Source organism: Amphiprion ocellaris, chromosome 18 (genome assembly GCF_022539595.1).
Source record: "Amphiprion ocellaris isolate individual 3 ecotype Okinawa chromosome 18, ASM2253959v1, whole genome shotgun sequence".
NCBI classification, from domain to species: Eukaryota; Metazoa; Chordata; class Actinopteri; family Pomacentridae; genus Amphiprion; species Amphiprion ocellaris.
The window spans coordinates 28,939,864-28,958,050 of record NC_072783.1 but is presented as its reverse complement, the minus strand read 5'-3'; the positions used below and the strand labels follow the sequence as shown (position 1 = coordinate 28,958,050).

At 38.4% G+C, this 18,187-nt stretch overlaps 2 protein-coding genes across 3 annotated transcripts in view; both read left to right on the top strand.

Annotated features, from left to right (window-relative positions):
* LOC111566726 (zinc finger protein 385C-like) overlaps nt 1-4,060 on the top strand; it is an 83,431-nt gene extending 79,371 nt beyond the window's left edge. For both annotated transcript variants that reach the window (XM_035946904.2, XM_023267478.3), the window contains 4 exons: nt 336-707; nt 814-1,016; nt 1,193-1,291; nt 2,302-4,060. In XM_035946904.2, the coding sequence (XP_035802797.2) occupies nt 336-707; nt 814-1,016; nt 1,193-1,291; nt 2,302-2,532 (905 nt within the window). In that variant the 3' untranslated portion in view covers nt 2,533-4,060. The remainder of the gene's footprint in view (nt 1-335; nt 708-813; nt 1,017-1,192; nt 1,292-2,301) is intronic.
* A 1,741-nt stretch (nt 4,061-5,801) lies between these two features.
* On the top strand, nt 5,802-17,714 carry LOC111566723 (dnaJ homolog subfamily C member 7-like). Its single transcript, XM_023267473.3, has 14 exons — nt 5,802-5,916; nt 9,480-9,568; nt 10,027-10,151; nt 10,260-10,373; nt 10,489-10,563; nt 11,648-11,766; nt 11,876-12,029; nt 13,350-13,514; nt 13,742-13,833; nt 13,930-14,003; nt 14,111-14,257; nt 14,373-14,528; nt 16,104-16,178; nt 16,284-17,714. The coding sequence occupies exons 1-14, from the start codon at nt 5,846-5,848 to the stop codon at nt 16,319-16,321; spliced, it is 1,494 nt and encodes a 497-aa protein (XP_023123241.1). The 5' UTR covers nt 5,802-5,845; the 3' UTR covers nt 16,322-17,714.
* Nucleotides 17,715-18,187: the final 473 nt, after the last annotated feature.

Below are 18,187 nucleotides of genomic sequence, written 5' to 3'. Positions count from 1 at the left end.
CTGGTTCATTTTCATGATCGTCATACATGATGAGTTTAAAGACTGCCAGAAAGTTCAAAATCTGGGAGCTGTTTCTGTTCTTACGGTCTCTGACAAAAATAGTGTCATTCTGGCAATTTCAAAAAAAAGATAAAATGTCTTTCATACCTGTCTGTGAGTTTTGGGGTTTGTAGTATTAACAGACGACACTAAGAATGGTGCCAATCTTCTCACCTAACTCCCCAGTATAGATTATTTCCCCGAGTATTTAATGTTGTTAAAGTTGCTACTTTGGTCAGTACATCCATGTGCTTCACCAGCTTTTTGTCTGCTTGTGTTCATCCCGCTGTCCACAGGCCCAAGCACTTCACCCCAGCAGCAACCTGAAAACAGCCAGAGCAGCTCACAAGCAGCTACTCCTTCTTCACGAACTTCATCCACTGACTCCTCCTCCTCCTCCTCACTCCACTCTGCTCAGCTGTCACCACAAGTCTCACCTGGCCCTCAGATTTCAGATCTACCTTTAAACAGTCCACATGTGGAGGGGAGCAGCCCGGCCGGTAGTTCAGCACAACACTGTGACCCTCAGGGAAGCTCCACAGGAGGCGAGGAGGAGTCAGTGCAGGTGGAAGACGTTAAAGACGCCAAGAGCGACAAAAAACATCTTCACTGTCCCACATGCAAAGTGACGGTCAATTCCAGCTCCCAGTTGGAGGCTCACTGTAGCGGTACTCTTTCTAGTTTTTAAGCCACTTGCACTTTCATTGTTGAAACTGTTTAAATCTGCATTGCTTCACAATTCTGACATTTGGTTCTTTTGTTTGTCTGAATCAGGCTCTAAGCACAAACAGATGCTGGATGGTCACAGCATCAGCCAGTCACCACGCAGGGTCAAGATGACATCATCGCCCAGACCAGGATTTCGAATTAAGCAGCGAATGGGCAGCAAGACCAGAGCGGTTGTTCGTGTAACCAACCAGCCTTTTCACTGTGAACTGTGCCAGGTGTCTGTCAACTCGGAGACGCAGCTGAAGCAGGTATGTAGTTTTATCCTATTATTGTATTTGGCTAATTTTACTCCTGATCACTGTATAAAAACTAAAAATGCAGAATGCCTAACCTTTGTTTTCTACAAGGTAGCTTATCCAATTTGTTTGGTTTGTTAGTCAGAGCTGTCTGGAATGAATCACTGTATATCCCCGACCTCTTTTAGCACATGAACAGCAGGAGACACAAAGAGCGTTTGGCTGGGAAGCCTGTCAAAGCGAAGTTCACTCCCTATAATAAACTACAACCCCATGCTATCTTAGCGGTGAGAATTACACACACACACACGCACACACACACACACACACACACACACACACAATTGTCTACTTTTATTTTTGTCCACAATGCACATGGTCATCGAAGAACACAAACAATACATGCACAAACTCGACAGATGCAAATGAAAAGCTGTCCCTTGCGCCTGTCGGCATATTCGCAAGTCTGATGGCTGCCAAGAGGCTGACACATAAAACTGCAAAGTGTTTATATTCGTTATGTGAAAACTCTCTGCTATTTTAGAATTAATGATCAGGTATAATTTCATCCCCTTGGGGAAATTCAAGGTGTCCAGTAGCTCACATGTTACATACAAGATAAATATATAGAGGAACAATGTACAAAAGAATGTGCAATTAGTGTGCAAATTGTGCTGGTTCAAAGAAATAGCAATAAAGTGTCTAAAATGCTGGTATTTACAGAAATGTGCAAAAATTATTAGTATTTACCATAAGGTGCAAATTGGCGATCTTTACAATAAAATAGAGTATTATAAGAATAAAGAATAAATTAAAATACAGTACTAAGTATTAACTATAGCTGGTGCACATACTTTATGATGGACTGGAGATGATTAAAGTTGCAGATCTTGCAGACGTTACTTCTTATAGATATGGATGAATTTCTTTAGCCATAAAGGGACATTCAGCGTTGGTGAGTTGGTCCAGACTGAAAAATCTCTGCTATTACTGGATGAAGTACTATTTGTACAGCTTGTCATAATCCCCAGAAAATGAATCCTTACACTGTGTTGATCCTAGACCATCAGGTCACACTTTAAATTTGTCCATTTATGACCAAATCTTCTGCAGACTTGGTGACATTTTCATTTACATATTACAGTGTACAAACAGAAGATTGCTAAACCAATGGTGAACATAGTAAACATTATCCCATTTAAACATGACTATGCATTGTATTTGTGCCAGAGTGTAGCCTCACTGAGCTGCTAGCATGGCTTCATCTTGTTCAAACTGAATTTTTCTTTGTTTTCAGGCTAAACTGGCCTTGCAGAAGCAGCTATCCAAGGCCCTGCCGGCAGGGTTCCTGACCAGCCCCCTCAATCCAGCTGCCTTGTGCACCATGGCGTCTGGACCGTTGGCACTACGCCTGCCTCCAGGCCCCACCGCCATTATCCAGGGTCCACTGATCAGCCCCACGCTCTTCAGGCCTGCCCCAGGACCTCTGAGGGCCACACATGCCCCTATTATCTTCTCTCCATACTAGCAATGAGCACAAGGCTGGAGGACCCACAGCAGAGTGGACCTATACTAGCCAGAGCGGGACTAGCAGAAGAGATTAGCGTGGGCTGCTGAGGACAAATCACAGTGACACCAGGACACTATGCAGTGACAGTGAGGGCAGCGTATCAGCATGTCAACTTTGGTGGGTTCAAGTCATAAGAACACAATGCACAATCCCCTGGAGTGGATTGAGATTTCAGTGCTGACTGAGCAGCGTGTCACCCGTCGCTCAGCTGTTTCCTCTCAACAAACTGCTGAGTGCATGTTCCCTGGGGTCTGGACCCCTCTGGAAGCCATAATAACGAGCATCTTCTAGTTTTATTTATAAGACAGTGATAAACTAATACACTAGGGTGTTTAAATGTTATTAAGTGTTTGTTGCCAAAAATTCTTTCATTTTGAGAGCTTTCTAGTTGTACTTGGGGAGGACGGGGAAAAATCCGTCACCCCTGCTTTAGTTTTCAGAACCAAATTGTGTTGACCTCCCATGAAACTGGCCTCCACCTGTGAAAAAGACCATGAAGATTCTTAACTTTGTATTTCTTAACATTACTGTATCTAAAAAAGTTAGATCTTTACAGCCATGATGTGGATGCCTTTTTTTTGTCATTTATTTTACATAAATCCATTGATTTTGTTCCTCTGCCGGTTTCTCTTTCTCTTGCTCTCTGTGTAATGAAGTGACAATCAACCATCGCTCTGACATGAATGAGGACTTACTATATGGAGATAGGCTACATCTAATGCATATAATAAGATATACTAGAGTCATACATTATATTATACAGTATTTCTTTGACATGAGATGTTATATGTTTATCAGGTGATGCTAGATAGATTAATAGGGGGTAGCACTTTACTTTATTCACCGTACTTACAGCAGCATTCATCAGCAGTATATAAACATTTATTAAATGGTTTAGAGCACACAATAATGTAAGTTTATTAACGATTGTAACACCTCTTGTAGGCACCACGAGTGAAGGCTAGTATATAATAGAAAAGTCATGGAAATATAGCAAAATAGTTATAATAATAAATAAAAATGTCTTTAAAATGTCCTTATATCTGCCTTTAGCTTAGCAACAATATAGTGTGTTTTGAACCATTTATCATGTCTGAATGCTGCTTAGAAAAGCTCGATAGGGAGACTTAAAGGAAAGTGTTTCCAGTACATTAAGATTTTGAAACGGCTTGATGCTGTTTGTGGAATATGAAGACACAGGTTTAAGTGTGCTGTTTATCGGCATCAAAAGACTTTTAAATGTGTCTTTCACATTATTAGAACTGCTATTTTTTATAGTGTGTATTGAAAATAATGTTCCTTCATTATAGAAATCTCTCTCCCACATGGCTGTGCTGAATCACCCTAAGCAATATGTACTTTTGAAGTGTCACCCGGTATAATTTATGACTAGTGTAACTGCATCAATTGCAATAATGTAAATTAATATGTGGTAAAAATGTTGATACTGTATTCTAAAGGAGCTTATAAATATTCCTGGTTTTTACGTCGTTGTGGTTGTTTTTCCTTCTCGTGGACGCAAGGTGTCTTTTACTATTCATTGTAGTTATAAAGTAATTCAACTTCATTTAAAAGCAGTATGTAATCCAGGCACTGAGTTATATCATACATGGTGATGCTGTTTCCTATTGAAGGCAAAGAAAAACAACATTTATTGAGCATTTATGTGTTCATTCTGGAGCTAAATGACTGCATCTTTTTAGGAAGTGTACTTGCATGTTTGGCGGATCACTGAGCTGCTGAGGATTTGAAAACACCAACATGAACGCAAGCAAAGACACAAGCTGACTTAATGTCAGTCTTTTGGCAGCCTGTGGTGTTCAGGTAGGAGAAAATAACACTGAAGAGGAAGTCACTGTTGATTTGTCTTTCACACCAGAGTACACCCTGTTCTTTATGATACCGTAGTGCCCTCTAGTGGTAATATGCAAAATGAGTACAAGAAAAGTTAACCTATGGGTATGATTAGACAAGTAGAGATGTGTTTGTGCTGCATTTAAAATGACTCCGTAAAAAATAGACATAACAGTAGTTATCATGATTTTCATAATGAGAGTATAAAGAGTAGAAATGGCATAGAAATCCTTTGATTATTGACGCACAAACCTTACTGAAAATCATCAGTATATTTTGGGAGACATAATATCCAGCAAACATTCTCCAAACATTACATTTTAGTAACCTTATCATTTATAAACTAAACGTTATTTTGTGAAACCTTCACAGAATCTGGACTGCCACAATTTTAGAACAAAGAGTTTTGGAACCATAGAAAGAATTTCTGCAATTTTTATTTTGTGAAATCTTCAGGTGATCCCCATGAAGCCTACCAGAATGTTCTCGGAATAATTATTGATACACACACCTTACTCTAAATCATCACTAGTACATTTTGAGACATATAATACCCAGCAGCAAACTGTAACCTTTGAGGAACGTTCCCAGAAAATTAATATTTTTTGCATTGTTGCTTTTTGTGACTTAAAGGTCATTTGGTGAAAACTTCAGGAACCTTCGGGGATAGTTTAAATTTTACAACCAAGAATTTGAAATGGTAAAAATGTATTTATATTCTTTTACAATTTTTTGTAACCTTCTCTAGACCTTTTGGGAATTTCCGGGAACATTGTGGGGATCATTATTGGTGCACAAACCTGATTTAAAATCATTATTAATATATTTTGGGATAGATCATACTCAGTAAACATTAACCTTCAAAGAGCATTCTTTAATCATTAACATACTCTTACCTTTTGTAACTTGAATGTTATTTTGTGAGACCTTCAGGCAACATTCCCTAAAGTTCCGTGAAGATAACTTACGTGGTTCGACAAAAAGTTCCCTGAAGGTCTCATATCATTCCCTGGAGGTTATTTAGTGAAATCTTTATTGAACGTTACCTGAAGGTTCTGCAAGAGGTAACTTTTGGTGAACATTCCCTAAAAGTTAGCTTTGTAGAACCTTCAGGTAACGTTCAGGTAACCTTCAGTTAACGTCTCCTAAAGGGTTACAGTTAGCTATGTTGTTTGGTGGGCATGCTTCTTTTAAAACGGCCATGGCAAACTAAATATATTTTAGTTTTACATTTTCATAAATAAAATGTAAAATAATTTCAGCTTTTAAAACCTTCATTGAATACAAGTTACATAAAATTCGCGCTGCGTTTCTCGGGTTAGCTTGCCTTTTCGCAGTGCCCTACTTCTTACTGACCTAAAAACCACAAAGTCTTCACGGAAATGACGTCAATTCGTGGTCGTCCTTTCCAGAAAAAATGGCAGCTGTTGACATCGACGTGCCGGTGGAAACAGAGCAGCAGCTCCGCAACCACGATGACCTGGAACGGTAAACATATATCTTTTGGTTGTATTTTATTATGCTTTGTGTGTAACGTGTAAATAACCCGACTGGATTAAACGGGAGAGCTGACAAAGCCCGGAAACAACAATGCGGTCACTCCGGAGATAAGCTAACCAGGCTAACTAGCCGTGAGCTTTTAGAAATCTTACATTTTTATCGCCTGTCGAAAGGTGCAGGCTTTGTAGCTTTCTTAGTTTCGACAACTTCAACTAGAAGTCAGACTGTGGACTCCTTAAATTAACTGACGAAACAAATATTAGCTAGCGATTGTTAGGGAAGACAAATAAGCCGGCTGAATTGTCTTGTTGGGACACATGGTTAGCTGCAGATATCAAAAAATAACGTGTTCTAAGACCCTTTTGCTTTGTGAAGCCGTTTGTTCAAACGTTTTTACATTTCAATGCGGCAATTAAAGCTACTTGGACACCAGCAGTCAGTGCTTTCCTCTTTCGAGAAAATTCCTTAGCAGGCAGTCGGCTAGCGTCAGCTACAGCCGTGATATTCAGCACAAAGTAGTAGTGCTTATACAGCTTTACGAGCTTCCTGACACAAAGCTTCACTTTTAGCTAAGTAGATGTCGTGATAAGACAGTGTCGTTTTGGGAAACCAAAGCAAATTAACAAACAACTTCCGGCAGACTTAGCTCGTGTTGCTGTACCTGTCTGGATGATTCACAAGGCAGGAAGTCATCACTTGCACTTTGCTTTCATCCATGTGGCCTGAGTTGCATTTCATTGGAAATAATACGTAACACGTTTGGATCAAATGGAAACTGAATGTTAGACTTAGTGTTATACAGCAGAATTTTCAGAGTATATACTAACCTTAATGTTACTAACCTGCCTTTTTGTTATTTTATGTTGTTGTATGTAAGCTGCTGAACAGTTGAATTTCCCTTGGGATTTATAAAGTATCTATCTATTTATCTATCTATCTATCTATCTATCTATCTATCTATCTATCTATCTATCTATCTATGATACTAGGTGATTAATTAGTGTCTACAAATCAATCCTGCTCATTTTGATACCTCATCAGACATAGAACATACCACATGTGAAAGACAAAACACTAGATTTCATCCCATTCTTACATTAGTATATCCCAAGGTGCCAAAATACGTGCCAGTATATCAGAATCTTTCATAGTGTAGTCAAATAAAACTGCGGATGAAACTTAACAAGCTCAAGCAGCTACTGTCAGTTTAACTCTAAGCAGAAATATGTTGATTTTCAAGTTTACTAGTAGACAGTTTTCTGGTGATGTGCATTAATGGCTACATCATCAGAGACATGTATGCTTCTTAAGCCTGGGAAAACAGGAAAGAAACGTGTTCAAACTGAGCAAAATATTTTCAAAGGTTTTAAGATTTTTAACATAAATGGTGTCTTCACAAGTGGCATTTGATTGTCACTGGGTTTATTTACTTCTACTTGACATAAGTAAAGTACTGTTGCCCTTTTTTTGTTTATTGCACAAACCTGAATTGTCAAGATCCATAACTTTAACAGGTTTTTCTGCAGGGCATTAAAGAGCAATAATAGTCATTCAACTGACTTTGTGAAAATTAAGGCCTTAAATGGCATTAAAAATTATTAAATTTGATTCTCAGTGGCATTAGAAATTCTTTCTGCAGTTTTCAAGAAAGATATTTGATAATAATATATAAGTACATGCTGTGATTTGTCAGATATGTGCATCTGCGTAAACATGCCAAAGCGTTGCGGTAATTGTTCCAGCCGGTCGGGTACCAGCAGGCTGGACCAGGTGGAGGAGAGCTGGGAAATGGGAAAATGCAAATTCCCGCAAAAACGCCTCGAAAATGTGGAATTCAGAGAATGACTACAGCCTGTGGGTGATCAGAGGTGGCTTCTGGATTCAGAAATAGTGAAATGTAGGGACAGTTTTCATATAAAAATCATCTTTTAACAAAAAAAAAAAACAAAAACCCATGTAATTTGTTGAGTTCACGTCATGGCATTAAAATTTTTACAGTGTAGCATTAAAAAGCATTAAATTTGACTGGCTGATTTCTGCAGAAACCCTGTTTAATGAAAGATAACAGTCATTGTTGGATTGTGATGCATATGCAGAATGCATGTGGGTTTGCTCATCTTCATATGGATGTACACAATAGAGATACAAAAAATGAAGTGTAAATGTGTGTGTTAGACAGGGTTGCAGTGTCATATCAAATATTTGACAATAAACTGTGAGCCTCCAACTAATTCAGTAGTTGTTTCCATAACCAGACATCTCTCATTATTGTTGAATTCTTTTAGACTAAATGATGGATCAATATTTCTAAATAATAAAATGCATTCGATGAACGATTTTGTGGATGTTGTAGCCTTACATTCAGTATCACCAAATAATGTTAAAACTTTCTGAGTTTTGCCTGCACAGTTAATTAATTGATTAGTAGAATGACAGATAGGAAAATTAGCAGGTATTTAATAACCAGCTAGTCATTACAGTCATTTACTTAGCAGAAAAAGATGTTTGAAAATGACATCTCTGACTTTTGGAGTTTTACTTTACTGTTTTAAATTGAAGAGATAATTGGCAGATTAATTGATATTGAAAATATTCATGAGTTTCTAATTCCTAGTTAGCCTTAGTTATATGTGACTTGTACATTTGTGGAACAGTGTAATCAGCTACAGATGTTTTGTAGATGTTGTTGTTTGCATAGTTCAGTTTGTTGTATGTTTTTAGAATCGGTTGTGTTAGACAGCATCTTGAATTGTGTCAACAACACACACTGCAACACAACACTCATTTACATCAACCACTGACTCCTACCTGGACAGGTTTTAGCTGCGCCTGTGGAAATTTCTATTTCACCCTGACTTAAAACGGCTTCAGAAAACCTTTTGCCATATGTTCAAAAGCAGCCCAACAGCTGATTCTTCCTCATGTGATTCAGCGTTGATTTACCCTTTTACACTTGGCACGTCTGACAGGACTGCAGCAGGTGAATTTCACTTCTATGTTTAGTACAGGAGCTATCAGGAGTCAGGACTGTGTGTACCCTACTCCGCTGTCCCAGTTCCAGGTGAAACACACCACAGTTAATTCCTTGCAGACTCTGACCCATCTGCAAGAAATTCCCTGATGAACGCAAATGGTTCAGATCAGGTTCATTCTTAGGTCTACAACTGAGGATTTCAGTCATCAGTTAAACTCGCAATATTCAAAGGTGTGTGCATTAAACAGGGTTGCAGTATCAAATCAAATATTTGACATGAAACTGGGAGCCTCCAATTAATTCAGTAATTATTTTCATAACCAGTTTAAAGGTGTGACTTTGTCCTCTGGTTTGTTTATGAGGCTATTTTGCTGCTTGTTTTGTTTTTATTACAGGCTGGCTTTAGTGAAGTAGTAGGTGTTTAAAGAGCAAGAATCAGTTTCTGTATATGCCAGACTTCTTGAAGGTATTCACCGGTTTATTGGTTGACTGGTTCATTGAATAGTTTTGGTTTATTTGTTTTCACCTGAAGTACAAATGCCATTTTGACTTTGGTTTTTGTTTCTTCTGTCTCCAGTCAGGCTGAAGGCTTCAAAGAGCAAGGGAATCTATTCTACAGCAAGAAGGATTACTCTGAGGCTTTCAACTATTACACAAAGGCCATTGGTGAGATTACTCTCTATCGCTGGAATTAAGTTTTCCCAAGGGTTGGGTGATTATAAACACCCACAGTCATCCACTCAGTCTTTCCTCATAGTGTCCTGTTGAGCAATGCAGATTTGTACATTTTGATTTTGAGTTGCACACCTCATCCAGTGAGCATTTCCACTAATATGTTATGTTGTATGTGATGCTGTCATACACTTGTGTATAATACTTGTTTAAATCAGCAGAGCAAATGCTGTGCAGTCAGTCATTTTGACTTTCTGATCCTGTTCCCTCTATGCACTTCACCAGGAACACGTTTATAGTTGTCAGTAGCTTTAGACGGAGCTATCCTTGCAGTAAATCTCTCTTTATTGCCAATGTAGCTCTACTGTTGGCAGGCCAGATGTTGATCTCTAATTTGGCTGTGTATCAGTTTGTCTGTGTGACACTGACTTGTTTCTTTCCTAAATCTAAAGATGCATCTCCCAAAAATGCCAGTTATTATGGAAACAGGGCGGCCACCCTCATGATGCTCTGTCGCTTTCGAGAGGCACTAGAAGACTCCCAGCAGGCTGTGCGTTTGGATGACTGTTTCATGAAGGTCAGTTTGAACAAAACACGATTTTGCTTGTTTTCTTTTTACACCACATATTGTGTCAAAACTCTAGTTGCACTTCATTAGTGAGACAAGTATAAATGTATACTACAGGGGCATCTACGTGAAGGCAAGTGCCACCTTTCTTTGGGAAATGCCATGGCAGCAAGTCGCTGCTTTCAGAAGGTTCTGGAACTGGAGCCCAGCAACAGAGAAGCCCAGCAGGAGGTGGGAACTTTATGCACTTTATTCAATCACTGTATAAAACAGGCATTGAATTGGGCTACATACCGAGCACAGATTTTCGTTTCGTTACTCATTATTGAATGCTGTTTTATTTTAGAATAAGAACGCAACAACACTGCTGGAGTACGAGCGAATGGCAGATTTTGGCTTCGAAAAGCGGGATTTCAGAAAGGTACTTTTTCTATTAAATTCAAAACTAGTTCTCCTGCATCTTAGCTGATTGATTATCAAGTGTATTATTGTGTAATAGGAAGGCTTTAGGTGTTTTTTTCAGTGTTTCTATTGGCAAATGCTTATAAATGCATCTTTAGTTTGTAATACACCTAGTCTAAGAGATCCTATTACTACAGTCATTACATCTGAATAAATAATACCAGTTTGTCAGATTTCTCAGTTCCATGTTTGTTACCGTACTTTCTGGACTATAAGCTGCTACTTTTTTCTCACGTTTTGAACCCCGCTGCTTATACAACGATGAGGCTAATGTATAGATTTTTACGGGCGAGCTTCATGCCGTCAATACGTTTAGCCTCGTCACATCAGAATGAAATTACCAAACAGGTCACAGTGGAACAATGACACTGTTCGAATTAAATCAAATGCAATCACACTAAATTCTTCAAATCAGTCATTTTGCGCTTTATGCACACACCCTCGTCAAGGAAAACACACGAAGAAATGCGTATGATGCAGCTTTTAACTTAAAGGTAATCGATCTGCATGTTGAAGAAGGAAATAGAGCTGCTGCAGGTAACGTTGGCGTCAATGAATCGATGGTGAGACGTTGGAGTCGGCAGCGTGAACTGACTCAATGCGTTTTACTGCCGTGGTACAGACACTGTTCGGGAAAAAGCATTTATTTAATTAAAAGTTAAAGAAAAATCTTTCCGTGTAAATATCTCATGTTACAACGTGGACACCTGCGGCTTATATATGTACAAAACTTTTTTCTTTTTAAATTTAGTGGCTGCGGCATATATTCAGGTGCGCTCAATAGTCCAGAAACTATGGTAAGTTGAAATTAACTATGAGTGCAACTCTGACTTATTCAGAGAGTTTCTTTCATAGTTGTCAGTTTAAATATGCAAACCTTTTGTTTGCACTTGGAACAGCTCGTTTTACTGGAAGAACAGCATTGTTTATAATTATGTTTTACAAGGCTCCAAATATTTGTACCTATTTTTTAAATGTCTAAATGTAATGACTGAGTGTGCCTGGTGTAGTCAGTGAAGTATTTGGCTCTTGTCCCTGTTGAGGTGGTGTACTGTATGGACCGGGCCTTGGCTTTGGCTTCTGCCTGCCATCGCTTCAAAATCCTTAAGGCAGAGTGTCTTGCTTTGCTGGGACGCTACCCTGAAGCCCAGTCTGTTGCAAGGTAGGAGTAGTTAAGAGCATAACATGAGTTTTGGGTCTGTTTTAAAATGAGAAAATTTGATGTATAGGTTCCTGAAAGCCTATCTTTAAACCAAATTTTATTTTGACAGTGACATCCTGCGAATGGATTCCACAAATGCAGACGCATTGTACGTCCGAGGACTGTGTCTTTACTACGAGGACTGCATCGACAAAGCAGTACAGTTCTTTGTCCAGGCTCTGCGCATGGCACCTGACCATGAAAAGGCGCGACTAGCCTGCAGGGTAAGTTTTTTTTCATTTTGTGTGATTTGCCGCAGATGTACTCATTTAAAGTTAAGCAGAAATAATTAATATTGAAATTTCTTTTTTCATATCTCAAATGTTGAACAACTGTGTCTACAAGGTAAAATAACCCAGATGGCATGCAAAAGCTCCCCAACAGTTGTAATATTAGACTGTTACTATGAAGTGCTAAATATTTGCAGATTTTCCATTTGCTGCTGTCAACAGACTGTTACATCTGCTCATTTGTCCTGATGCAAAATGTAAAGGCTACACTCTGCCTTTATTTGTAACTGTATGTATACACGTGGGTTGCACAATACACATGTTTGTGTTATTTCACATGAATGTGTTGAGAGATAATTGGGGATACAGGGCTCCACACTAACATTTTCACTAGTAGCACCGGTGCGACCAACTTTCTCATTTGGTCGCACCTCCCACCTTGTCACAGGCAAAACACATTACTTGCTGAACATTTTCTTATTGATAAACACTCCAATTTTCCAGTGTTTCCTAAACACCCCACAGGCTGCAGTAGCTGCTGCTAGATAGCTGTGATGCTCAGACAAATTATTTTGAATGGAGCTAAACTGACGCGTTCTAATGTCAGATTTGTCCAAGATGAAACGGAGTGATTTTTTTCTACATGTGGTCTTTTCTGTGAGTGTTAAAAGCAGTGCGTGTAGGTGTGCACCACACTTCATGTGGAGACTGCATTTTTAAGCGTAAATACTGCAGTTCACCACAGTTACAAAAGTACTGCTTTCCACCACTGTGGTCAACACAGTAGCTATCTTTGCCAGTTAGAGCGACACAAATACAGCTTAATGATCATCATGTCCTCGGACAATACAACCACTTGAAATTTTAACTTGCATACCCTCTGAAAAGGTTGCAAATGTGACCATTTTGGTTTCAGTCTGGAACCCTGTGACAGTAATATGTAATAATGTCTAAAAGTGTGGTCACAAAGACAAAAGATGGCTATTTTTAATCATTTTATTCAGAAAACTGGCTTTGCAAAAGACACTGAAAATGCATTTGACATGTTTTTAGACCTCAAATATACAAACAGTGTGTTATGGAGAACGAATATAAAGGGTTTTCCACAGAGTATCTTTTAAGAATCCAAAAGTAAAAAAACTGAACAATATCTGCTCCTAGAGTTTACACACAACAAGGTAGCTTAATACAGTTCATCAATCATTCAAGACATGCTAAAATATCTGGAGCACCTGTTACATGGCTTACATTTCACTCCATGATTCAGTTAATGTTTTAAGAGAAACAAATATTTGTTTTCTCTTTCTAAACCAGAATGCCAAAGCCTTAAAAGCCAAGAAGGATGAGGGCAACCAGGCATTTAAGAGCAGCAGCTATGAAGCCGCCTACCAGCTGTACACTGAGGCGCTGACGATAGACCCCAACAACATCAAGACCAACGCTAAACTCTACTGCAACAGAGCCACGGCAGGAGCAAAGGTAAAAGGCAACAAATCCACTCAAGCTCTGTACTTATTCATGCCACAGATTGAAACGGTTTGGAAAGTGGAAATCACAAACACTGGCAGCTGCGTGGAAGACAGTAAAATGCACTTGATCAATAATACTGTCTGATTATTTGCTTAAAAATAGCATCCTTGCATTGTGCTCAGGCTCTTGTGGTTCTTTAGCAGTTCACTGTCATTATCCTCTTAATCTATCAACAGCTGAAGAAACTTAATCAAGCCATTGAAGACTGTACCAGTGCAATCAAACTAGATGACACTTACATCAAGGCCTACTTAAGAAGAGCTCAGTGGTACGTTGCTCAGAAGTTTTAAGTGAATTCTTCCTACTTTGTGTCTGTTGTTGTTTAGCATTGTGCAGTTTTTGAGTGACTTTGTGTGACCCGTAGTTACATGGACACAGAGCAGTATGAAGAAGCTGTGCGGGACTATGAAAAAGTTTATCAGACTGAAAAAACCTCAGGTAAGCTACGGTGCTGTTCCAGTTTGGTTCATATTTATCTTTCTTCACTGACATGTTGGATGATAAGATTTTCACATACATCTTTTGCTTTTTTTCTGTCCCTTCAGATCACAAGCATCTGCTGAAGACGGCACAGATGGAGCTGAAGAAAAGCAAACGGAAAGATTACTACAAGGTGCTGGGGGTCGGCAAGAACGCCACAGAGGATGAGATTAAAAAAGCTTACCGCAAACGCGCCCTTATGCATCACCCAGGTATCCATCTTGGTCTCTTACACACATGACTGATACCACTTTTATCTAATCATATTTGATTGTCGTTCATCTCAAGGATTTGTTGTAAGCAGTCCTTATTCTCATTGCGTTGCAGACCGCCACAGTGCAGCGACTCCAGAAGTGCAAAAAGAGGAGGAAAAGAAATTCAAAGAAGTGGGTGAGGCCTTCACTGTCCTGTCCGACCCGAAGAAGAAGATCCGCTATGACAACGGGCACGACCTGGAAGATGATGGCTGCTTTGATGGTGGAGGTAAATGCTTCTAGTTTTTGTTTTCTTTGGCTGGATTTATATTCTGGATTCACTCGGTGCTCTCGTAAGGTTTTTACAGAGTTTTTTTTAAAGGACATACATTTCTAAAAACACTAGCAAGTCAGCAAAAAGATGGTTTTAATGATGAGAAAAACCTTCTATCTATCTATCTATCTATCTATCTATCTATCTATCTATCTATCTATCTATCTATCTATCTATCTATCTATCTATCTATCTATCTATCTATCTATCTATCTATCTATCTATCTATCTATCTATCTATCTATCTATCTTCTCCAATAAAAGTTAATTTTTGGAAGAAAGGGGCCATCTTGGTCATGTGCATATTTTTTTGATTTTTAAAGCAAAAATATTTGGGTTTCAGACCTTGGTAACAGTTAAATTTAATCTGCAACAAATCACCATGTTTTAAAAGCTTGAGCAGCAGAAGATGATCTTTGAAAGACTATTTAAATGTCTGTTTTACATAGACTTTCTTAAAATTAAATGTTGCCACAGAGAAAACACAGGTTTTAAACAAACAAATTAATAAATGAATAATACAAAATAAATCAGATGAATAAAGGCTTAGTTTTATTTTATGGATTTGGTATCAGACTCTGTGCATTGGCCATATTGGCTGGCTGTTACGCTGTCATGTAACCTTCAAGAGGAGAGGCTAATGCTAAAAGTAACACTTGTGCTTTTCTTACCATGATAAAGCAAAATGTCTACTAGTGGTAAAACCTGTCATAACCAAAAATGGTGCATGTTTCTCTGAAAGTCTCTACAAAATCTAGACTCACTCCGCCAGTAGGTGGTGCCACAAGTTCACAAGTTTCCTGTAACATTCACTGTAACTGCCTGCAGTGTGTTTTCCAAAATCATGCTTAAGTCATCACCAGTTGGCTTTAATTGTGAATTATCGGAATGAGCCCAGTTGAAAGGCAAATAAACTAACTTAGAATATTGTCAATTCACTAGTTTTCCAATGGAAGTTGAAACATGCAGCAAGAAAGACTTTGCTTCATTGTAATCTATGGTCAGTGACAAAGCCTATCGTGCAAAATTTAAAGAATGAAATCTCCAGCAACTTCTAAAAGGATACATTTAAATATACCAAAACTGAGTCAGAAATTATTACATTATGGACTTTAATTAATAAAATAAGTAATTACTAAGTTATTAATTCTCACAGAATCTGACATAGATTTATAACCCAAGCTGTGAAAATGGCAGAAATGCATTTTCCCCATATTTGCTGTGATGTGCTCTCAGTATTAAACATTACGTTGAAGCCAGTGGACTCCAGTAACCCTAATTGCGCCCATAATCGGACAATTCCTCTCGTCTCCTGGTAGTCAAATAGTTCCCGTTTCTTTGCATCAGTGGTGCTTGTGTCATACAAGTTATAAAATTGTGTAGGAAATTATCAAACAGTTTGATACATCTCTATTTTTTTTAGTTTAATGGAGTTATGTAGTCTTTTTTTCCCCATCTCACTCTCAGCTCTTTGTGAAGGTCATCGTCACCAGCTAACCCTGCTCTATGTGTCCTTTGTTTTCTCTCTAGACTTTGATGCAAACAACATCTTCAGGGCTTTCTTTGGTGGCCATGGTGGAGGATTTAGCTTCGATTCCAGTCCAGGTATGTTTGTTCCGGTTTAGATATACTTATCTTTATTGAAGCATTGAAGAATCAATCAGAAAGAGTGTATCTGATTAACTAACTTAGCTTTTTGTTTCCTTTTAGACTCTGGTCCTGGTAATTTCTTTTTCCAGTTTGGTTAAAGCAAAGGAGCGTGTGGGGAAAATGCAGCCCTGCAGAGAAAAAAAATCAAGTTGGACCCACAGTCACTTCACGATGCTCAAACTCCTGAGTGCAACGTCTCCCCACTATTCTTTCTCAGCAGGTCTCTGATTATTGCGTTCCCTCTTAAATTTTCTCCCTACATTGATGCTAACGGACACTGGGAAGGATAATTCAGAGATTTTAGTGATTTAACATATTTAAGTACTTCTTTTTGAAGAGATTTGGATCAGCTGATCAGACCATGTTTCTTTTGCCAAAACTAACTTTTATGATGATTTGAAATCTAATCTTAGAAAACTGCCTAAGCCATCATAAAGGTGATCAGTAGTGAGGACTTTTAAAGGAATGATGGTTGGCTATTTTTAAAGGACATAATGTATACGTCTTTAAGGCTCCCCTAGGCATGTCTCCATCGAGCAAGAGTCAGTGTGCTGTGGAAGTTCAATGTCAAAACTGACCTCAGGACAGTGTTTAGGACAACGCTGTTCTCTTGCGAGTATGTGTCCAGGTTCTATTGGCTCACTTGCCAAATATAGTATCGACTTGCAGGGTTTTTCTTTCTTCTCCATGCTGCGTTGTATATTTGACTCGAATGTAAAGCATTATGTGTTCAAACATTTTTCTTCGGTCTTCCCTCAGTCTGTGTATATTTATTGTACTGTATATCCCAAAATGTATGCAGCAGAATGCCAGTGGTCTTTGTCTTCCTCCGTTTTTTTTAAAGAAACTCATTTGTAAATGTTTTCCATGTTGTCCTCTTCACTCTCAAATAATTTTCTATGAAACAGACCAAAATCAGAATCCATTTACAGATTTTTTTTTCTGCTGAAAGCAATTTGACAAACACTCACTTCGACTGAACACCAACCACACATCTGTTCTACTGTTCCAGTTCAAATTCATCCAAAAGTGGTGCCTTAAAAGAATCAGTAAAGCTTCTTACAGTGAAACCTACATCAGTCGCTGTAGAGCAAATTGCATCCTAATTGAAAAAGGCAGCATTATAGCATTTTTTTGTTTTGTTTTTATTCTTTGTGCTGTTCCATAGAAAAACATTGTCATGTCCCGCCAGTAAACAAAATGAAATTTTTGCAGTTGAGATCATCATCATGTCTAAAAGGAAAGACTTAAATTTGATTTAATGCCATCAGTCACGCCTAGCTGTGATCCTCCTATCCTTGTCATGCACATTGGTCAGTACAACCCTTCCCCTACTCGCTCCACCTGTTCACAGGGGCGCTGATAGTAGGGCAGAAGTTTCTGTTGTCAATTGTTCTGTCACTGATCTATGTATCATTTTTAAAACTTGTTACAGTATTAACAAGACACGCTTTTTTAAATTGTGAAAATAAAGGCTCGTCTTTTACTGTAGTGCTGGACTTTTTTTCTTATACTGTGAGATATTTGGATTTAATTGCTTTTATCTAGCTACTGAACAAACTAACAGTATATCCAGAAATGTAAATGTGAATTAAAGCTGCAAGCAGTGTTGAACGGGTCCTCGCATCCGTGCTAAACTTTTGTAGATGTGTCTATGCTATTGTTTGTTTGTGAAGGTTAGCAAGATTAAATAAAAAATTAAACGCCAAAACATTAAAACAGCTGTTTTAACAAAATTCCAGTTTGATAAATCAGTATTGCTTTGGTGTAATTCAGTCACCAGAATTATGAACCATAAAGGAGTTTGTGGTAAAACATGTTAAATCCCATTAAACACAAATACATTATTAGGGAATATAGAATTGTTTGGTTCAGACTGTTGACTCTTTTCCTACCAGTGTCTTAACAGACAAAATGAGAAGTTATGATGCAATCACATAAGTCACAAAATAGTTTATTAGTCA